Consider the following 23690-nt stretch of genomic DNA (forward strand, 5'->3'; position numbering starts at 1 on the left):
TTCCCTTTCCGATGCACCCGTCACCCACCTTGTGACGCATCAGGAATACCCATCACCTAGTCACTTCCTACAGAACTTACGGTACAATCTCCTTCGCGATGCTCTATGTTACCCATCCTATGACGCATCAGAGATGTCCGTTCCCGGATGGTCGGATACTTCTTCCCGATGCTCCCTGTCACCCATCCGATGTGACGCATCAGAAGTACCCGTTCCTGGTGGCCTTACAAATATTCCCATTCACAATGCTCCCGTCATTACTTTGAACGACGCACTAGGAATACTCTGTACTCGGATGTCTCCAGTGAGAAAAACCCTCTCACTTGAAATTCCAATATTTCATTTAGAATTATTTTTCCTGTTGTTCCAAGCGAGAAAACCCTCTCACTTATAAATCCAATAATTCATTTAGAATTATTTTCTTGTCAAATAAAGCCAGTTTAGCAACAGGGGGACCTACATGATCTTGCTCCGAGCCTAGACATCCTCTTACTATACGAATTCCAATGCCGACCACTTCCCGTCTGCGGGTGAAACTACAGTTCACATTGGCCATACAATGTCCGACCGTTTGCTACTTCAAAAAGAGGGTCTCAAAAATAAAACGAAAATCATTGGAAAGAAACCAACAACTAAGGTTAGCAGTTGTCACGTCCTCGTGACATAGTTAACAACTGCCACGTCCTCGTGACACATAACATTCACTTGAGAGGTAGCATCAGAAGTTGATGCAGTAGAGGTTTCCTTGTTAAATTCTTTCTTAGGACATTCCCTTTTCATGTGACCTACTACGTGACAATGAAAACACCTATGTTCCTTTGCATACAAAGCTTGTTCTTCCTCACTTCATTGACCACCTAAAACTCCTTGAGCAATCTTTTCATCAGGTGTGAGTTGAGGCTTATCAGATTTTACTTTATCCTTCTCCTTAGATTGAGATTGAGATGGAGAATTAGATTGAGAAGAAGAACTAAGAGAGTTCTTTTTATGGTTACCATTCCCATTAGAATCCTTGTCCTTAGACGAGTCATGAGAGGAAGAGTTACCATAATCTAAGGCCATCTTGAGCTTAATTACCCTTGTTGTTCTTCATCTCTTGGAGTTGAGCCAAGCGTATAGCATCTTGCAATGTCCGTGGATCACCGGCTTCCACATCAAACTTGATCGAGTGGTCCAATCCAAAGAGAAAAGCTCTTAACCTTTCCTCATCCGATTTTCGCAATTGTCAACGTAGCTACAACACACGGTTAGCATACGACATCACAAGTTTACCTTGTTGAGACAAAGCCCGAAAATCCTCTTTCAATCGCTTCAGGTACTGTGGAGATAAGAAGCGAGTCTTAAGATCCTTCTCGAAGTCCTTCCAACTAAGCTCGAGAAGGGGAACAAGGAGAGACTCCAAATGGGCAGCCATATGGGCTTCTTCCTTCTCCATCCACTCATCCTTCCAAGTGATGGCATCACTCGTGAGATGCATGGAAGCCAAGAGACCTTTGTTATTATCAGACTTTTTAACAACCACAAAATAAGATGTAAATTGATGCAACCAAGAGTAAATGGCAATAGCATCCATCTTACTGTCATACTTACTGAACGTGATCTTCTCGGGAATTGGTTCATTGGTCGTCCGTGTAGCAATGGTCGCCTCTACAATGGTTTTGGCAATCTAACCAAATTGGGCTCCGCAGGAGGTGTATCAGATTGCACCGCCAAGGTGGTGATGAGATCACCCATGGTTTTTCCTTTCTTGCCTACGTGTCTCAGCTTTAGCCGCCAAGCGACGTTCTTCTCGGCTCCCGTCTACGAGCCTCAGCTTCGGCCGCCAATTGGCGCTCCTCACGCTTAGCCGCTTTTGTGAGGATTAGTGGTGCTAATCCTATATTTAAGACTAAAACTTCATACTTAAGATCAAACTGAGACTCAAGAGATTGAATGTGTGTTTGATTGATTGAATGAATGCTTCAAAACTGAGTACAATAGTCTCCTTATATAGGAGATGAAGAGTCACAAATGAAAAGACACGTTTCATGATGAAGAGACATGACTTTAGACGTAAAGCCACATCCTTTCGGCGAAGAGCTGCAACCATTGGACCAAGAATCGCAACCGTAGAGCGAAGGGGTGTGACCAGTCGTCGAAGGAGTGTGGCTTTTGACAAAGAGGCATGTCTCTTGAGCGAAAGGTCGTGACCATCCAAGCTTAGGGTTCCTCCTTGGCATGGCACTTTGCATATCTGCAACTAGGAGTAGATGTAATACTGTAACATAGTCACAATCGTGACATTCCCTCCCATTTAAAATGAGAGCCTCGGTTAAAGGAATGACTTCTAATGTTGATAGGACTCTGGAAAAACATTGAATCTCAAAAAATCTTTAGTCTTTGAGCTATCTGAAATCTTTGTCTCGAACCTTTGCTTCTTGCGAAACCTTTTTGCTTTGACTGCTAAATCTCATGTCATTGCATCGTTCAAAGACTTTTTAGAGGAATTTGGCATAATCAGGTTGACTGCAATAAGAGATTGATCTTCAAAATCCTTCATGTGATGCAAGACTTACGGTTCAAAATCAATTGTGAAATATTTGGTGAAGAGGAAATCTTCTCAAGGCATTCTTCGAAGGGGTTAACTTCATCTATGCTAATCACTGGAGAGGATTTTAGATTGAGACTGTAATCATCTTCAAATAATGAATCCCAAATTTCAGAATCGTCTTCAAAAATTACCACTTCATGACTTACAATTGGCATATCATCTAGTAAAGAATCAAAGAAAGCATAATCATCTTCTGACTCAGAATCTGCAACTATGTCCTTATCTTTGTCTGGTAATGAAGTATCACTTGGAAAAACTTCTTGCTCGAAATCATCTTTGTCTTTATCGATTGTTTCAGGAGAAGTTAATGAATTCAAAAATTCATCAATAATAATTTCTGCATCCGCATCGTAAATCATATTCGTTTCATAATCCATTGTATCATGCCGTTTGACTTGTACGTGTGAGGCTTGAATCACTTGTTCCACATGATAAAGCCCGTGTAAATCAGTTCACGTCCATCTTTGAATAAATTGATAGCATGTCCTTGAAAGCTAATTGTTGGATCGTACTGGAATAACCAATGCTGACCAAGAATCATGTCGTAATAAGATAGAGGCATGACCTTGAAGTCCAGTTGATCTACATAAGTTTGAATACCGAACTGCAACTGTCAAACTGTCTAATCACAAGTTAAAATTGATCCATCTGCTCACTCTACATCATATAAGTGAGACGTCTTCTGAGTTACCAAGCCAAGCTGTCGAACTATTTGAGTATTGACAAAATTATTAGAGCATCCGCTGTCCACCAAATGTTGATGGAACGACCCGTGAGAGTTCCAAGAAGGGTCAAAACTTGCTTTGAGAGAGGCTCCAAAATTGAAGAATCACACTGAGCATGCTTCATAAGAATAGTTGTATCCTCTGAGACACGAATTGTATTGACCACAGGTTTTCCTTTATCTTAGCAGAAGCTAGTTGTTCAAAATTCGATGATGTTTCCGCGTTGGAATTTCTTTTCAAATTAGATGGATTTGGTCTCTTTGGACATTGATACCATCTATGGTCACTACTGCAAATTGTACATATTCCATCCTTCTTTGAAGTCGAAGAAACATTTGACAAGCGCCTTGCTGAGTATTAGAACGCCAATCTTGAGAAAAATCACGTCCTTTACCACGATCAAGTGGAGGAACATTTGAAGAAGATCTGCTTTGAGATTGTCGATCTTGAGAGTAGAACCTTGAAGTTGAATAAGGTGCTGTGGCTTGTTGTCTGAAGTGAGATTGGTGCTGTTGACTTTGGCTAAAGCTTTCTTTGCGATCGCGCTGTGAAAAGTGAGCGCTGTTTGAAGATCTATCACCAGGAAAAGAAATTTATGTAGGGCGTTGATTATCGCCAAGACGCTCATCCAAGGTGGTAGGGTTGGATTTGCGCACATCGTCCTTCAGGGTTGGTTCAAGCCTGTTGATAAAATTGTGTAGTTTATCAGAGGGGCTGAGATTCTCCATCTCCAGAGTTAGTCCTTGAAACTCTGTGATATACGCGGCCAAGGAACCTGTTTGGCTCAGGCGGCGAAGAGAGGACCAGGCATGAAAATCCGCATTGGTAGGTTTGAACGCTTTGCAAATAGCATGCCGGAATTTATCCCAAGAAGGTGTGTGCTTACCATTAGCAACTTGTCGTTGCCACCAAAGAAATGCCGTGTCCTTGAGCAAAGAACTAGCAAGTGCAACTTTTTACTCTCTACTAAGTCCGTGTTGGACAAGTAGACCTCCATTGTGAATAGCCATTGGTCCAACACGCGCTTGTCACGGTGACCATTATACGGTTCCGACAGTTTAACATCAAGCTTCTTCTTTTGTGCAATATTAAAATTTCTATAAAGTAATTGAAGTTCATAATTGTCTACCTCATTAGTTGGATCTGTTTCGTTTGGTTCATCCACTGAAGCTTCGAGCAGCATTAGTCGTCCGAGAAGTCGTAGGACGTCTCCGAGAAATGTTTTGCGTATGCATCGGATCCAAGCGAGTGTGAAGTGATGCAAGGTTTGTGGAAAGTGTGGCCATCTGCTCCTTGATAAGAGTAAGGGCATCATCTGATTGACCTTCTCCGTCTTGAGAAGTCGGCATGGTTACTTCTTAAAGTGAACTCGAATAGTGGAGGAGCGGGTTCTGGGATGGGTACTCAACTATGTTTGAAATGGGTTCGGATTCCGGAGTTGGGGAATCGGGAATTATTAGGATCTTTGCTCTAGAGAATCTAGAATCACAAACACTTCATTTGTAGGGAAATTCACCCGCAAGATTTCGTCGGGGAATCTCGTGTATTGTTTCGCGTCGGCCATGTGGGCGAAATGTCCTACGTAGAGAAGGTGCACACAGAGCAAGCGTTGGAGGGAGAGGCAGCGTAAGTGTTAAAAAAAAAAAAAAAAACGTAAGTTTAATTGAAAGGGCTTTCACGTGGGAGTTTTTTTTAAAAACATGGGTGTTGTCACATTGGGTTTAATTTTGGGGGAGGCCAGCCAATTTGAATATTTTATAATAAGGTAAATGTCAAATCGTAAGTGGCTGGCTGCTAGCGTAGAAAAATTACCCAGCGTTCAAATTCTCCAACGGAAAAGTGACCAGCGTAGAGGCTTTGCCGTTTAGGTATTGTTGTTGCTTGGGAGAGCGACTGTATGGGCATATTCAGCCAGCACAACTGTTTAGCCCAACGATTCCTCGCGTAAAGGTGCCAGCGTGGGATGTGTTTCCAGCAGATCACGTGAATGTTTTCAGTCCAGCGTTTCAGCAAATCAGCGTGATTTTAGGCCAGCGCTTTGCAAAAGGGCATGGCTCTCCGCGAAGAGGTGAGAGCGCCGGCGAAGGGGTGCGTGAAAATTTCAGCCAACCAGCTGATCGATTTGCATAGAGGGGTACATCTCATGGAGGGGAAGGGGTGCGAGTGCGAGGCATACTACCCGAGAAAAGAGCACTCGAAGAGGCACCAACAAACGGGTTCTCGAAATGCACTGGATACGCAACCGACACACATCTGTGTTCTTTTCTTTATTTATATAAGTGAAACAAAAAGATACTTGTTACCTCATGCTCGCGTATGTGTGTGTATACCACCTTTCTTCTGCTTCTATACAACTCCGGGAGAGAGGATAGAGTGTAGCGACGAGGGTGAGAGGCTCACAACCTTCGGGTCTCAGAAGAAAATTTGCTCTGATACCACTGTGAGGATTAGTGGTGCTAATCCTATATTTAAGACTAAAACTTCATACTTAAGATCAAAGTGAGACTCAAGAGACTGAATGTGTGTTTGATTGATTGAATGAATGGTTCAAAATTGAGTACAATAGGCTCCTTATATAGGAGACGAAGAGTCACAAATGAAAAGACACGTCTCATGATGAAGAGACATGACTTTAGATGTAAAGACACATCCTTTCCGCGAAGAGCTGCAACCATTGGACCAAGAGTTGCAATCGTAGAGGGAAGGGGTGTGACCAGTCATCGAAGGAGTGTGGCTTTTGGCGAAGAGGCATGTCTCTTGAGCGAAAGGTCGTGACCATCCAAGCGTAGGGGTCCTCCTTGGCATGGCACTTTGCGTATCTGCAACTAGGAGTAGATGTAATATTGTAACATAGTCACAATCGTGACAGCTTCCACCCGTTCTTGTTGATGTGTCTCCTCTGCGTCCAGACGCTCTTGTCGCCGAGCTTCATCTTGCCGCATCATTATCTTCATCATCATGCGCATCAGGGCATCCGTGGGATTTGGTGATGAAGGAGGAGGGGTTGGGGGAGGGCTACGATGATCCATAGGGGGCACTTGCTTGCCTTCTTGATTGGTGGAGGTCTCCATAACGCTACGAGTCTTGACCATGCAAGGATTTCTCCTCTTGGTTCAAGGAAGGTCGTAGACTAATCTTCAGGAGACTATCTACCCCCTCGTCGGCTCACCCCGCATGCAACACCCTCTACAATCGGTTGCTATTTTCCGACGCTCAAGGCGCACGGCTCTACGCACAATGGCAGGCCTCTTGTTCCAAGAGTGGGAGGAGTATATACCGAAGGGTTGCAAACACAACCAAAAACACAAGAGAGAAAAAAAACTTTTTGGGCATTAGCGGATTAGTGCAAAATCTTCAAGCTCTGATACCAATGTCAAGTGCAGTGGAATGGAAATGGTGAAGATGTAGTTTTACACTTCCACAAATCCTTCAACTTCTTTCCTTGCGTTAGTGATTCTTTTTAGCTTCATTGATGGTTCCTTTTAATTTCCCTTGAAGAGAGGGGTTGAGAGAGTGCAATAGAGATGTGTAGACGCAGAGAGAAAGAGAGAGCGATACCCGATGGGGTCCCAACCAACCCTCTCAAGGGCCCCCACACGTTGCCAATGTGGTATGTGCTTTAGATTGCGTAAATGGAATGTATACACAATGCAGACTCTATTTGACTCAAGGGATGACTGTCGCCATAGTAACTCCTTTGAAAGAGGCATCTCCAGGGCTGACTTGATGCGCCTCGTATCCTCCTCGATGTGGGAATGATGGATGAACACCATGGGCTGATTTGCACTCCCGATGTGAGAGGGATGAAGGATTGAAAACGCAGATCTCGATGATGCCGATGATGGACAGCAATGGAACACTCGATGCCGGTGAGGGAATGGCCGAGGGGAGGCTCGATGGGCTACCGAAGTACTGAACTGCAACGGGAAACGCGCGTAGGCAACTTTCGAGACGATCCGTCGCGAGAGGATGGGTCCAAAAAACGCCAAGACTGAAGGCAAGACACGTTGGCTGATCTGCTGCTTGGCTGGTGGCGATGGTGCAATCTGAAAACGTTGGCTGATGGGAGCCAGGTGATCTCCTCTAAGCTTGCGCTTCTTCACTTACTTCAAAAGGCTAGGCTCATGCCGCTTAAGAATTGGTTAGTACCTGGGTCGGGCAAACCGTCCACCAATTCCAACAAAATAAATCATAAATTATTTATTTCAATAAACTGGAACGGGGTCAAAACTGGGTGCAAACTGTGCATATCTGCTGATCTGGGAATCCGATGACGTGCGGACTGGTGCATCGGGTTCCTCTAACCTAAAATTACATGCTCGTCATACCAGATGCCCATTGTAGTGTAATAACATTTGTCAAAACGTGTATACAAACCATTTATGCAAGAGGGTTCCAAAACTGGAAAACCTAATCTAATGGATTCGTCCGGACATGTAGGTCCTGCGAACATGCTCACAAAATTGTTGGTATTAATCCTCCTAGGATTCTAGACATCCCTATCTAGGAAGAAGGGGAAAACTGGCTCTGGAAGTCAATGAAGCATGTCCACGTGGCACATAGAGCCATGTGCACGTGACAAGGCTATAGGGTTTTACATGTTTCAACAACCTGAAAAGTGGCTATCATCAGATCAGGATCGCTCCTGGAGATGTAGCGATCCTAGAGATGTATACAAGGCTGCATTCAAGATGTACTTTGGATTGTACGAGTATTTGGTGATGCCTTTTGGTCTCACAAATGCTCCTGCAACGTTCAATAGGATGATGGATAGGATGTTTAGAGAGTATCTGTCATTTGTGGGCACCTTTTCGACGACGTCATTGTATTCCATAAGAGTGAAGCAGAGCACAGACACAATTTGTTACAGGTTTTCTAGGCACTGCTGCAACATCGACTGGCAGTTAATGGGAAAAGAAACGAGTTTTTCTTGCTAGAAATACACTTTTTGTGACACATTGTCTTTGTGGAGAAAATGGACCCGGCCAAGGTTGAAACCATTTGAGACCGGCCAGATTTGAAGAATGTTCATGAAGTTCGAAGCTTTTTGGGTTTGTGCTCCTATTATCGGTCGGGGGTTCATTTGAAAATTTGCAGAGATTGCCTTTTTGTTGCACAAAAAGGCGTTACTTTTTCTTGGGGACCATGTGAGATTGCAGCCTTTAAGACTCAAAGAAAACGGGTCCAGTATTGGTATTACTAGACTTGCAAAAGCCATTTGAAGTCTATTGTGATGCCTGTCGTCGCAGTCTAGGAGCGGTCTTAATGCAAGCGGGCCACATTATAGTTTATGAGAGTAAAATGCTTTCATGGCCAGAACGGGTTGCACAGATTTATGAGAAAGAGCTTTTGGCAGTCATTCATGCTCTTACTTAGTGGCACCATTTTCTACTTGGAGCCGACTTTATAGTGTTCACCGACCACCAGAGTTTGTGATACTTCTTGTCACGTGCAGCGGAAGTGTTTAAGGATTCAGTGCTTGCGGTCATGTTTGTGTGCATGCATGCATCCAGACATGTGCAATCATCCACTAGCATGCTTGCTTGAATTGCATATACATGCTTGGGTATGTTTAAATAGATGTGATAAACTCGATTATGCTTTCGCGTTTTTGCTTTCATGTGGAATAACTTTGAATCTGTTCAGTAAATTATATGCTGGTTTGATTAACATCAATTTTCTGCAGTTCTTGAGAGCCAGTCACATGTTCCAGATGCTGTGGGTTGGGAATACAACATGCAACCTAAAGTTCCACCCAAATTGGGGCCTAAGATGATCGACCTTGCTTCTTCTATGGATCCTAGCAGGTGAGCTGAGGGAATTGTGCTTTTTTTTGCATGTATGTTAAGACATTTTCAGTTGTCTAACGGAGATTTCTCTTTCTGCTCCACCTCAGGCTAGCCCAGTCTGCAGCAGATTTGAATCTCAAGTTGATGAGATGGCGCCTTCTGCCTTCTCTTGACATCAATGTATTGTCGAATACAAAGTGCCTTTTATTAGGTGCTGGTACCCTTGGCTGTCAAGTTGCTCGTGGTCTTATGGTAAGTGTGCACATGTGTGCATGTGGGTGTGCATGCATGGTTGGTGTGTGAGGTAGGGATGCATGTGCAGAGCGTGAGTGCACTTGTGTCTACGCACTTGCGTGTGTGAGAGTGTATATGTGTGTTGGGGGGAGGCATATGTGTTTGCACGTGTATGCTCATTTGTAAAAGAAAGTTGACACAGGCCTCTCTACTCTTGGCAATTGGGTTATGGCTGCTCTCCAAAAAGGTTTAACTTGCTCTAACCTTTTGTCGTCAATTTTCTTCAGGCATGGGGTATACGCCATATGACATTTGTTGACTGTGGCAATGTTGCCATGTCGAATCCAGTTCGGCAATCTCTGTATGAGTTCAGTGATTGCCTTAATGGCGGCAAATCAAAAGCAGAGGCAGCTGCTGAGAGTCTCAGACGTATTTTACCTGGTGTGGTAATTGTCATGCCCCATCTGTTTTAGTGATGATTGTCTTGCTCTTTTGGCTTGCTAACCAAGTTGCTACCAAATCAGGAGGCAACTGGAATAAAATTGTCTATACCTATGCCTGGGCATAGTGTTTCAGAGAGTGAGGTGACAGATGTCATGAAGTCTTGCAATCAATTACACAACTTAGTGGATGAGCATGATGTAATCTTTCTATTGACAGATACAAGAGAAAGTCGATGGCTTCCCACGCTTCTCTGTGCAAACGCAAACAAGGTATGAACTTGAATTGTTTTACACTCTTTTGAATTTTAACTAGAAAACGCAAATCCTCTGTCATTTGCAGCCTACATCGTCAAAGGGTGTCTTAACAAAAGTAATGCCTTTTCAGGTTGCTATAAATGCTGCACTAGGTTTTGATACTTTTTTAGTGATGCGGCATGGTGCTGGACCCTCAACAATACAACTTAGTCAACAAAATGACAACCAGCCTGTAGAACATTCATCTGGGGAATTGGAAAAGTCAAGGCTGGGATGCTATTTTTGCAATGATGTTGTTGCTCCGGAAGATGTATGTATGTTATCTTTTTCCTGTGATCGAACAGAGTGTTTTTGATAATCGGTCTGGTAGTTTTAGATTTGGCTCACAAGTGCTGTAATGACAGATTAAAATAGGAAGATAATAATGTGCCTTGTTATGTACTTCTGTAAGTAAATAGCATAGGAGAATCAAGGCAGATTTGAAAGGAAAGAAGAAATTAGCAAATTATTGGGGTACCTTGGTATACATGTTCTTAAAGGAAATAACACAGAAGAGAAAAACATTTAGTGCTAATATTACAAATGATCAATTTTGGGAGAGGAACACCATAGGGGCTGGGCCACAACTATATTTCTGGTTAGAAAATAAAATTTTGACAAGTTGAATTGCTCCAGTCTACAGTAAATCGAACCTTAGATCAGCAATGCACTGTAACACGGCCAGGGGTTGCACCGATTGCAGCTGCACTAGCTGTTGAGCTTACTGTCAACCTCCTTCACAACCCCTCCAGGTAAGCATCGTTGAATGGGACGATATTCTTTGAGATCTGAAGGAGGAAATTCATTGCTTGATCAAAATGTGTGCAGGATATCTGCCCCTGCAGATACTAGAGTGTCTACAAATGTTGAGCCTCTTGGTGCTTTGCCACATCAAATTAGAGGTTTCGCGGCAAACTTTTCGCAGCTATTAATTACTGGAACCGCTTTTAGCAAATGTACAGCTTGTTCAGCTATTGTAAGTCTCTTTCTCCTGTTTCTGAGGTTCTATAGACACACATGCATATACACACATGGATACAAAGCACATGTGCTTACACAAGGGCGTGTGCACAGGCAAGCAATCACACTTTGTTTATAGACATGCATGTGTATTTGGATGGATAGCTACTTGTGTTTTAATTTGCATTTGTGTGTGTTTGCGCATGTACGTACTCCCACGCGAATGCATGTATCGTGCTTGAGAGAGAGAGAGAGAGAGAGAGAGAGAGAGAGAGAGAGAGAGAGAGAGAGAGAGAGAGAGAGAGAGAGAGAGAGAGAGAGAGAGAGAGAGAGAGAGAGAGAGAGAGAGAGAGAGAGAAATGAAATGTTATATTAACGTCTTCAAAAGGCCAAAGTGACCTATGAGACCAGAAATTTACAATGTGGTGGATATGATACAAAGTCAGAGTAACAAGATGACAAAATGACAAAATAAAATACTATGGAATCCTAGACTGCTAGGTGTGGACTAATCAGCTAAAACAGCTAGCTGGGATAGCTAGATCACAGGAGATCAGCATCGGTCGCTGGCGGATCTCAGCAATCTCCTCCATGGTCAGTAGTCTGACTGGGCGTCGTGCATGTCGAGCCAAAGTGACCCGGATCCTCTGATGCAGCGTCTGTCGATGCTGTGTAGTCCTCCGCAATCGTGGGCATCTGGATCTCCCTAGCTCAGTCGCTCGGTCGATCAGTATGCCTCTGGTGTAAAGCGACGAGCTCTGTTGTGGTAGTAACTCCTTCGGGTGTCCAGTGGCAGCTCTAAAGAAGTCTGTGATCTGTCTCTGAGACTAGCTAGTCTTTCCTCTCATCAAGCTCTCTCTGTGTCTGCCCAGCTCGAGCAAAAACAAACCCAGGAATCTTTGATCCTCGTACCGCATGACTCTAGAGAATGGTCCAAAGCTCTCTCTGAACAAGCAATGGAAGCGGCCTCGTATCTCAGTAGACGGGGTAGTGGTATGTGTAGTGCAACTCTGTCTTAGGCTCGATGTCACACAGGGGGCATGTCCTGGCCTCTGCTGGTACTCCGCTGTATCTTCCAGTCTCGAGCCGCAGCTGGTGTGAAGATGTGCGTATCTGGCCAATAGCACATCGTATCCCATGAGACAGGTGAGTGTCCATGTATCTGGGCCTCGACACAAAACCATCCTCCGTAAGCTGGAGGAGATGCTCTCTGTAGAAAGCCATCTCCGTGCCTAGCTCCTGCATTGGCTGTATCCATGTCCTCTTGGTGTCTAGCTGAGTCAAGTCTTGGCAAATGAGCCTGGTGATCTCGGACCGTGTAAGAGTCAGAGAGAGCGCATCCAGTGAGTACCGGAAAGGAGGCAAGCTGTCTATGCTGAACCCATGCGCCTGAAACCATGATGTCATCTCCCCATACCAGCATGTTGTATCTCCCTGCATGGCTAACTGTCGAGAGGACTCAAGTGCAAGGCGTGCATATCTGTCTCTGGGAAGTTCCCACATGCGGTGTGTGAAGGAGACGGATCTGGTGAGCGCCTCAACCACCAGTGGGGGGACAGCTAGCTCTGCTCGTATAATAGCACGTGGTACTGAAGCCTTGGCCCTAATGAGCCGTGAGATCATAGAGACCAGAGGCTTCTCCATGTCCCCCCATCCATCACTGCGGCCTGTCCTCCCGTGATGGTCCAGTGAAGGTCCCCAAATCTCAGCTCCATAGAGCAATACAGAAGCCACCAAAGTGTCAAAAGAGCCAGAGCTTTGTCCGAGGCTCCTGAAACTGAACCTGTGAACACATCCTTTCCAATTTACCCAATGCTGCATGGGCTCTGGTCAATCTAGTCTCTGCTGCCCTCCTCGATGAAAATGCTGGCCCACTAAAAACCACTCCAAGGTAAGTGTAAGCATCTGTATACTCCACCTTCTCCTGACCGTATGTGAAGGCGGGCGCTGACCTCCTGATCCACTGTGGGGTGGTATTAAATACCATGACCTTGGTTTTACCAAGGTTGACGGACAAACCACTTTCTTGGGCAAACCTATGCAAAGCATCTAGGTGACGTTGCATCCCCTCCACAGAGAGAGAGAGAGAGAGAGAGATGAAAATGAAATGAAATGTAATATTAACGTTTGCAAAAGGCCAAAATTACCTATGAGACCAAAAGGTTACATGTGGTGAATCTAATACCCGGTCTGGGTACAAAAAGTACAAAGAACTGAAAAGAAAATAGTGGGTAGGGGTGGGGTGAAAGCTGATACAAAGGGAAGACAAAGGGTGCGCTGATACAATGGAGCTCTCTGACAGTCGAGGCATCATATCATAGTAACAGGGAATGGCCCTTTTCAGGTTGCCGTTCCCCGTTCCCAATCTAGCTTCCCGTTTCGAAACCCCGTTCCGTGTTTCAGACGTGGGTGTCCGAAATAGGGATTGACATTTTATACCAGTTGTGGTTCCCCGTTCTCCGTTCCGATCTGCCGTTCCTGGTAACTATGCATCATATACATATACATCAGTATCCGGATGGCTCCTATGTCGCGCCAGTATGGTATGGATCCTCTGTCGCAATCTGCGTCAATATTGAGAGGGCCCTCTCATCCGTGGGCGAGGGGACCACCCCAACTCTATCGCCCGATCAAGCAGTGTTCCGATTTGCCGTTCTTGGTAACAAGAGCATGGTCCGTCGTCGTGACAAGAGTGGTCGCCGCCTTATCATGAGAGGCTACAATTGCAGTCGAGGGTGTCTGTTTCTCCTTGTTGGCCTCTTCTCGCTTCTTTTTTCTGCCTTTCTTGTGGCAGTGGTAACATTCAATGTCCTGGTTCTTTTTCTTCTTCTTACCTTTGCCTTTCTTGTTACCTCCTTGAGCGATCAAAGCTCCTTCTGCATCAAGAGCACCTCCGGCTTTGAATGCGGAGTGCCCCTCAATCTATCTGAGGGAAGGGAGAATCTCGTCCCAGGTGGGAAAAGAGGTACATCCAGATGTGAGCAATCTCTGAAAGTAGGGATCAAAGCATGGGGGAAGCTTGAATAGTAAGAGGCCAGCCATGCGGCTGGTGTCCTAAGACGAGCAATGGAGTGATCGGCCATGCAATAGGCAAAAATTCAGCTTGCTGTCCGTCCAAAAAACACCTGCTTAGGGGCTGAAAACGCTGCTGTAACAAAGAATTCAGCTCGCCTGTACGCCACCGAACGGTACAGGAGCGTCGTAGAGGTTGTAGTGAAGGGGTCCTCGCACTTCTCAACCGTTAAGGGGCTGAAAACAAAGAAAAAACAGCAAGTAATAAATGGCAGAAAAGTGCTGATGTCGTGTCGATACCTGACGAAAGAGTGTATCCGCTGGTGCCTGGCGGTAGAAGAATCTCTAGACAGGTAAAGGCCGCTCTCTTCGGGTGCAAGAGGCTTAGCGTTTGCTGAAAATGCAGCAACCTCTCAAAAACGCAAGAGGCCAAGAAACGCAGATCTGGTGCAGAAAAGGCAGGGCAGATCTGGTGTGGATTGGTGTGTTTCGCTATAGAGAGGGAATTACAGATCGCTGATGGGAGAGTATGAAATGTTGGCCTGAACTGCAAAAAAACCCTGCTGGTTCTTAAAAACGCCACCTGGCTGAAAAAACGCTAGGCTGAAAACTTGCAGATTCTTGCGATGGAAAGATGCAGGAAACCTAGCGCTGACCTTCAGCAGGGAGATCAATGATGATGTTCCAAGTGCTAGCGACTGATACCATGTGAGAGTGAGCAGTGGAGAGGGTGAGAGCCACGCGCCATTAACGTTGGAGAGAGAGAGAGAGAGAGAGAGAGAGAGAGAGAGAGAGAGAGAGAGAGAGAGAGAGAGAGAGAGAGAGAGAGAGAGAGAGAGAGAATGAAATGAAATGTTATATTAACGTCTTCAGAAGGCCAGAATGACCTATGAGACCAGACAGTTACAATGTGGTGGATCTGATACAAAGTCAGAGTAACAAAAATGACAGAATAAATGCTATGGAATCTGAAACAGCTAGGTGTGATCTAAGCAGATAGGTGGGATAGCTAAATCACAAATCACAAAAGATCTAGCTAGGTGGGATAGCTAAATCACAGATCACAAAAGATCCAACATCGGTCGCTGGCGGATCTCATCAATCTCCTCCATGGTCAATAGCCTAACCGGGCATCGTGCATGCTGGGTCAAAGTGATCCAAATCCTCTGATGCAACCTCCGTCGATGTTGTGTGGTCCTCCGCAGTCGTGGGCGTCTAGATCTCCCTAGCTCAGTTGCTCGGTCGATTAGTGTGCCTCCAGTGTGAGGCGGCGAGCTCTCCTGTGGTAGTAGCTCCTCCGGGTGTCCAGTGTCTGCTCTAAAGAAGTCTGTGATCCGTCTCTGAGACTGGTTGACCTCTCCTCGCATCAGGCCCTCTCTGTCTGCGCAGCTCGAGCAAAAACAAACTTAAGCATCTTTGATCCTCGTACCGCATGACTCTGGAGAGTGGTTCGAAGCCCTCTCTGAACAAGCAGTGGAAGCGGCTGCGTATCTCGTAGTATACGGGGCAATGGCATGTGTAGTGCAACTCTGTCTCAGGCTCCAGGTCACATAGGAGACATCTCCTGGCCTCTGCTGTATCTCCCAGTCTCGATCCGCAGCTGGTGTGAAGATGTGCGTATCTGGCCAATAGCACATTGTATCCCATGAGACAAGTGGGTGTCCATGTATCTAGGTCTCGTCACAAAACCGATGTTCTCTGTAGAAAGCCATCTTCGTGCCCAGCTCGTGTGCTGGCTGTATCCCTGTCCTCCTGATGTCTAGCTGAGTCAGGTCCTGGCGGATGGGCCTGGTAATCTCGGACTGCGTGAGAGTCAGAGAGGGTGCATCTAGTCAGTACTGGAAGGGTGGCGGTCTGTCTATGCTGAACCCATGCGCTTGAAACCATGATGTCATCTCCCCATACCAGCATGCTGTATCTCCTTGCATGGCTAACTGTCGCGAGGACTCAAGAGCAAGGCGGGCATATCTGTTTCTGGGAAGTTCCCAGATGCGGTGTATGAAGGAGACGGATCTGGTGAGCGCCTCAACCACTAGTGGAGGGCCAGCTAGCTCTGCTCGTATAATGGCACATGGTACTGAAGCCTTGGCTCTAATGAGCCGATAGATCATAGAGACTAGTGGCTTCTCCATGTCCCCCCATCCATCAATGCGACCTGTCCTCCCATGATGGTCCAATGAAGGTCCCCAAATCTCAGCTCCATAGAGCAATGCAGAAGCCACCAGGGTGTCAAAGAGCCAGAGCTTCGTCCGAGGCTCGTGAAACTGAACATGTGAACACATACTCTCCAATCTACCCAATGTTGCATGGGCTCTGGTCAATCTAGTCTTTGCTGCTCTTCTAAATGAAAATGCTGGTCCACTAAAAACCACTCCAAGGTAGGTGTAAGCATCTGTATACTCCACCGTCTCCTGGCCGTACGTGAATGCGGGCGCTGACCTCCTGATCCACTGTGGGGTCGTATTAAATACCATGACCTTGGTTTTACCAAGGTTGACAGACAAACCACTCTCATGGGCAAAGCTATGCAAAGCATCCAAGTGACGTTGCATCCCCTCTGGAGAGTCGGAGATCAACACAATATCATCAGCATATAACAATAGTGGGATCCATGTTCCTGCCAGTTGTACCCCTCTATCACCATCACTCTCAATGTAGTCAGAAACCTCATCCACATACATACCAAACAGAGTAGGAGAGAGTGGGCAACCCTGCTTCACCCCAACAGTGGAGTGAACCGCTGTAGAAAGGCCCTCTGAGGTGTGTACATGCCCCACTACTGACCTGTACAGTGCCACGACTCCCCAAATGAGCTCTGTGGGTACTCCCATCTCCTGTAATGTGCGCATCAATCGAGCTCTGGGTACGGTGTCAAATGCCTTGCGGAAGTCCACAAAGCTGCAATAGATCCGTCTCCCATGTGATCTGCCCTCCTCAATGATGGCTCTGAGTGTCAAGATATGGTCAAGAGTAGAAAAACCTCTGTTGAATCCTGCCTGCCCGGCTGCGCGTATCCCTTTCGTCTCTGCCCATCTACTCAGCTGCTTCTCAAGAATGGATGCGTACAACCGTGCCAATGTGTGTCCGATCATGATAGTGCGATAATTCCCAGGCTCCATAGGGTCTCCTGACTTGAAGATAGGTACAATAGTAGATATGCTCCAAGTATCAGGCAAGCCCTCACACATGGCACAGTTAAACATAACTGCTAGGAGCTCTGCTAGTAGATCTCTGGCATGCATGAAGTGCTCAGCCACTAAACCATCATGATCATATGCTCTCCCAGTCCTCATTCTGTCAATGGCCTTCCTCACCATCTCAGCGTGAAATAAGCACATGTGTGGGGGCATGGATCGGGGGGGGGGGTTGGGAAGGGGCGGCTTCCCAGGAACTGTGTACAGAGATGACGCGTCCTGGCCCCAAGCCTTTGTGGAGGTAATGGCGGGGGGGGGGGGGGGGAGTGCTCATGAAAGAGCTGCCATGCCTCACGTGAGTCCTGACTCAAGAATAGCTGGTATAGATCCTGCTCTAGGCGAGCCAAAAATGCCCTCTTCTTCCGCCGCACTAGTCGTCGGAAGTCAATCTGTGACTGTCTGTGAATAATGTCCCCCAAGGGCACCTCCCTCTGAAGTCTAGCTCTGGTCTCTCGGCATTCCTCATCATACTAGCTGTTCTGGAGCGTTCTCTCTCTCTCTCTCTCTCTCTCTCTCTCTCTCTCTCTCTCTCTCTCTCTCTCTCTCTCTCTCTCTCTCTCTCTCTCTCTCTCATGTAAAATTGAAGGTCGAGTCCATCCCACTTGTATCGACTTTGGCCATTTCTAGATTAATGAAATCCAGCCTATTGGTTTACTCGATCTTCTGAGAATGAGATAGACGACAAGAAAATGTCAAATTTGTCCAACCTTGAGAAGGAACGACATGAATTTTTGCAAGCTCAAGTTGACCGCTTCTCAGAAGGCTTACCAGGGGAGTTACCTCCTCAACGTCTTGAAGATCACACGATTGATTGTAAGTAGCATCCAAAATGAAGAGATTATGAACCAATCAAGAGAATTGTCGGAAAAAGGATCGATTCAACCTAGTGCTTCACCGTTTTGTTCGTCGGTGCTTTTAGTTCTAAAGAAAGAAGGATCTTGGAGAATGTGCATTGACAACATGGCTCTCAATAAAATCACCATCAAGCACAAATTCCTGATACCTAGGATCGATGATATACTGGACAACATACAGGTTCTACTTGTTTCAATAGAATCGACCTGAAAAGTGGCTATCATCAGATCAAGATTGCTCCTGTGAGATGTTTACAAGACCGCCTTCAGGACGTCCTTTGGTTTGTACGAGAATTGAGTGATGCTCTGCACCCTTCAACAGAATGAGGACCTATGTGGGCACCTTTTTTGACGACATCATCGTATTCTCCAAGAATGACGCAGAGCATCGACAGTACCTCCTTCAGGTATTTCAAGCACGAAAGCAACATCGGTTGGTAGTAAATGGAAAGAAGAGTGAGTAGAGATTCACTTTTTGGGACACATTGTCTCTGCGGAGGGTGTCGAAAGAGATCCGGCCAAGATTGAGACCATCCGAGATAGGCCAGAGTTGAAGAATGTACGTGAGGTTCAAAGTTTTTTGGGCTTGTATTCTTACTATCGGCGGTTCATTTGAAAGTTTGCGGAAATTGCTTCCGAACAATCTGAGATTGGGGACATCCTTTCACTTGGGGACGATCTAAGATTGCAAACTTTAAGACTCTCAAGAAGAAATTGATAATTGGCCTAGTGCAAAGGCCATTTGAGGTGTACTGTGATGCTTGTGGCCGCAGTCTGGGAGCGATCTTGAAGCAAGAAGGGCATGTTGTAACCTATGAGAGAAGAATGTTTTCCAGACCATAACGGAATGCACAGATTTGAAAGCTCGAAGCAGAGAGTACCGGTAGGTGCGCGCCGCAATGTAGTGCAGGATTGGGACAAGAAGCAGGAGACAAGAGTGCACAGAGGAGCGCTAGCATTCGAAGACAAAGACAAAGAGAGAGCTAGTGCGATTTTGGGAAACCGAGGATTGGGCTTTTGTGGGGTTTCCACTTATTATTTAAGTGACCTTTAAAAATTGGTCCAGGTTCACATTGAACCTGGACAAAGTATAAAATGTACATTAAAGTACAACATGGGGGTCATTTAGGGCCTTTAACCCAACAACCTCCCACTTAAAGGCATAAATGATGCCTTTAAGCTAACCACTTTCCACCAGTTGTATGTGAACCTGGACAAAGTATAACATGTACATTCAAGTACAACATGGGGTCATTTAGGGCCTGTAACCCAACAAGATTTACGAGAAAGAGCTATTGGCAGTTATCCATGCTCTTACTCAGTGGCGACACTTTTTACTCGGAGCCGATTTTACAATGTTCATCGATCATCGGAGTTTACAATATTTCTTGTCGTAGAAACAACTTCCGGACAAGTAGACGCGGTGGGCAAACATTTTGTCACAATTTCACTTTCAGATTGTGGATATTAAGGGTCAAAATAATGTGGTGGTGGAAGGACTATCGGGTTTTGGCTATTTCGGCAGTTCATCATCACAACTTCGTGTATATAGTAGATTAGTACGCCACAAATCCGGATTTTGCAGACATCTTTGACCGGTTACTGAGTGGTTTTTGCTACATCGCCCAAGGTGGACAAAGCTTTGGGTAGATTTGTGTAGGCTTGATCACTATGCAGAATTGAACCTTTTCACCACATGATTAGAGTATCTTTATCCCCAGATGGTCCCTATGGTTTGTTATGGGATTTTCCCCCATGATTTCAATGTGCATCTTTCATGGTTTTTCCCATATTTCTTGTATATGGACCGATGGTCGACTTTCATGTAATGCAAAGGGTCAAAGCCTCACTTTTATTGTGTGTGTGTGTGTGTGTGTGTGTGTGTGTGTGAGAGAGAGAGAGAGAGAGAGAGAGAGAGAGAGAGAGAGAGAGAGAGAGAGAGAGAGAGAGAGATTTATTGACCTATGGGAGCAAAACATGCGTACAAGAGAGTGATACCGCGCACCATGGGGAGGAAAAATGGTTGTTACATTGTGGCACCAATCTAAGGGTCAGTAAAACTAGTAAGTTGCTAGTGGTTGGATAAAAACAACCTTAGGTATACAAAACAAAACGAAAAAAAGGGAAGAAAGGGTGCCAAGGGGTAGCATTTGACGGTGTTGTTGAAGGCTTGGGAGATCGAAACTCATGTATGATGGCCTTCCCTCCACAATATACTGCCCATTTGCCTTTGACTCGCACCGCATGTACTTTCTTAGCTCTTCACCTTTGCGTTTGAGTTGTAGCGGGGTAAGTTACTCCGCGATCCAAAACTTGGTGTCTTTAAGAAGACGTGTTTGCTGGAGTAACTGATTCGACCTTCTCTAGTCCCAAATTTGAGAATAGCATGTCCACTTGGTATGGGCTTGTCCGGACCTCTCGAGGTAATGCATTCTAACATGTTGCGGTTGATCTTGACCGGCTTGAGGGTCTCATTGAGAAAGTTGAAGCAGTTGGTAAAGTCATTCTTGGTCTTTTCCTAGGCTGGGGGTAGCCCACCAATGCGAACCTTGAGGGCGTTCTCTTCTTGGAGCCGTCGCTCTCGAAGCTCTGTTGTCGCACAAGTTTCCACTTTTGCGAGTGTCACCGAGTGTGCTTGGACGACCTTTGCTTCAACTTCCTTCACCTTGTCGGTGGCGAGGTTTACATAGAATCGAATCGTGATTCAAGTTTGCTAAGGCGAGCTTTGAGATCACGATTTTCTTCCATGACTCGTTCAATGGTGGCCTTGAGTTGTCCAATGCGGTCGAGCTTGTTCGGGGCTGCCAAAATAGCTGCAAAGCTCGGTCGGGTTCTCACGGGGGTCTTCTGGGACTTGTTCTTCTCAGTGGTTGCCATGCCTGTGATGGTGGTGAGCTGTAAATGACCAGACACCAGTGTCCTAGGTGGGAGCTTGAACATTTGCAGATGTGGGCTCTGGCTTGGGAGCTCGCGCAAGGATGAAGACCCAATGGCCTCCAGATTTGCGCTGCGAGTAGAACTGGCCTCCACAGTGGAGCTGCGGGCAGAGCTGAGCTGGACCTGTTGTTTGCTGGGATTTCGAGCTGCGCGCAGGCCGAGCACACTTCGTTCTTGTCAAGGAGGGGCACAGTTGACGCCCCCTGCTAGTGCCCAAAAAGTGCCATCCTATAGGGAAGTAAATCTGTACCTTGTATACTCTCTCTCTCTCTCTCTCTCTCTCTCTCTCTCTCTCTCTCTCTCTCGGGCCTCCCCCAGGAGTGAGGACCATCCTGCGGGGGGACGTTCAAAATAATACAATCAGCGATGTGCTTCCGAGAGAGAGAGAGAGAGAGAGAGAGAGAGAGAGAGAGAGAGAGAGAGAGAGAGAGAGACCATCCTGCGGGGGGACGTTCAAAATAATACAATCAGCGATGTGCTTCCGAGAGAGAGAGAGAGAGAGAGAGAGAGAGAGAGAGAGAGAGAGAGATCCTTTCTTTTGCATGTTGGTTGCTAATCATTACTTGCTTGTCAGGTCATAGCGGAGTATCGAAGGAGTGGGTTCGATTTTTTGTTGTCAGTTTTCAACCATCCAACATACTTGGAGGATCTTACTGGTTTAACAGAGTTAATTAATGCCACTAAAGACATATCAATTGATTGGGATGAATGATTACCTGCCTAGATCAGGTTTGGATTGATGGCAGAGCTTGTTCTTGTCTGTAAAGATTCTTGAAGTTTTGTTAAGGAGTGTTCTTCAGTATAAAAAGCTTTTGCGTTCAAATGTTACCAAGTGCAAAAGCCCTTTTGAAGTTCTATCAAGAGTTGTTTTTTGGGTACATAAGCACTCGTGCTCACATGTTGTGGGCTGCTTTGTGCTAAGGGTTTTGCTGGATTCCACACACTCTGGCAAAGGTATAAGTCCTATTTTGACGTGCGCACCAACATCGGTGTCTTATTATAAGGTTTATGTAGGTAGAAATCGGGAGTTTACCAGTAATTCAATAGGTGCTTCATAATTGTGCAATCAACATAATTATCTTTGTTCGTTCATGCCGAATAACCCAAGTAATGGACAAAATTTGATTGTCTGCAATCTCACTTGCGTTAAAAGAACTAGTGAACATCATTTTTTATTTAGAAGATTACTGGTTTTATTTTTCTTTGAGGATTCTCTTTACTCTTGATCAGTGTTAATTCATAACTCTGGACTGATTAATCACAGGACTAGCAAGTTTTGTATTTTCGCCATGTATTGTCGGGAATGTGTATGTCACAGCAAAATGGTTATGAATCTAGTATTTTTACCTTAGAATCACTTGTTTTTTTTTTTTTTTGTGACAGGAATAGGAAATTGTTTAAAAAAGAAAGGTCTTACAATTGTGCCTCACAACTAGGGAGAGAGGCATCCCGCAGAGAGAAAATTACAAATCCAAAGAGAGAGAGAGAGAAAGTTACAGATCCAAGCAAGAGAAAGCCATAGATAACCTCTCCTTGGAGTAATACTTCAGTATGATGTACATTGCCATCTATGGAATTTTTGTTTCATACGAAGGCATAGGAGGTACATCTCTCATGTGTCTTAGGCAAGAAGAAGACAATTTCTTGATCTCTAATATGAGAGAGGTCGAGTTATCTCCAATTCTGTAAAGGAAGATGGATTTAGTTCTCAGAGTCCAACAAGACCATAAGTTAGTGAGCCTCCACGTATTCCTTAGAGGGATGTCCATCCTTATGCATTCCTCTATCAGGATCATCATCATTGCACCTTTTGCATTTTCCATCACCTATCTTAGCTTGGAGAGCTCTTTCTCCTGTCCATATACCTTGATGAAGGGTAAGCCATGCTAAGAAGTTGTGTTTGATATGTATGACAAAGCTCCATACACATTTGAACTTGTATATCCATTGCTTTGAGCTCCAATTTCCTGTTCCAACTTTGTCTTGAGGTGAAGGTCAAAGTTGGGCAACTTGTAGCTACTATAAGCTTTCCATGCAAAGTCCTAGAGACACATGTTTGTAGTGTGACATCTCATACTCCATTAGTTCAGTCTTTACTTCTTCAATCTTGCACAAATACAACCAGTAGATAGGTTATAGGAGTTGGTGAGTTGGGTGGAGGTCAACCGGCCCCATTTGCTTGCAAATCATTCTGAGTTCTAAGACCTACTTTAAAGCGTTTATGAGCTTTAATGGAGAGAGGTCTTCCAGTATTCTTTGGAATCCAGCCTATCCAAATGGAATCCTGCAAAAGAAAGTGAGTAGATAAAACAGTAGCATGTGGAATGTGAATCCCCTTTTGTATTTCAAACCACTGACTTTGTCAATTGACTTCCAAGTGGCTTGATCTTCCACGCAGAGGTGAGATTGGTCCATGCCTTATAATCATGAAGCTAGAACCTATTTGCATCCCTTTCTAGAAGGCATGCCCAAAAATCACTACAAGAGGTAGCTTTGACTATCCATTTACATGCTAGCTTTACTAACATACTTTCCATATTTAACACATCCAACCCATATCTTGAGTTATGTATACAACAGATTCTCCAAGCCGCTTTTGGAATTTTCTGTGTACCCTCTGAACCTCCCCATAAAAATCTCCTTGCCACAGTGATAACT

At 45.2% G+C, this 23690-nt stretch overlaps 1 protein-coding gene across 1 annotated transcript in view; it reads left to right on the forward strand.

The window, feature by feature from the left end:
- Positions 1–21887, forward strand: part of APG7 (ThiF family protein) — a 44867-nt gene extending 22980 nt beyond the window's left edge. Inside the window, exons 7-14 of the mRNA XM_086506541.1 lie at positions 9002–9122; positions 9212–9356; positions 9626–9784; positions 9863–10051; positions 10167–10346; positions 10712–10827; positions 10904–11051; positions 21607–21887. Of these exons, the coding sequence (XP_086362667.1) occupies positions 9002–9122; positions 9212–9356; positions 9626–9784; positions 9863–10051; positions 10167–10346; positions 10712–10827; positions 10904–11051; positions 21607–21744 (1196 nt within the window). The 3' untranslated portion in view covers positions 21745–21887. The remainder of the gene's footprint in view (positions 1–9001; positions 9123–9211; positions 9357–9625; positions 9785–9862; positions 10052–10166; positions 10347–10711; positions 10828–10903; positions 11052–21606) is intronic.
- Positions 21888–23690: the final 1803 nt, after the last annotated feature.

This window comes from Adiantum capillus-veneris, chromosome 30 (genome assembly GCF_014529385.1).
Source record: "Adiantum capillus-veneris isolate H3 chromosome 30, ASM1452938v2, whole genome shotgun sequence".
NCBI classification, from domain to species: domain Eukaryota; kingdom Viridiplantae; phylum Streptophyta; class Polypodiopsida; order Polypodiales; family Pteridaceae; genus Adiantum; species Adiantum capillus-veneris.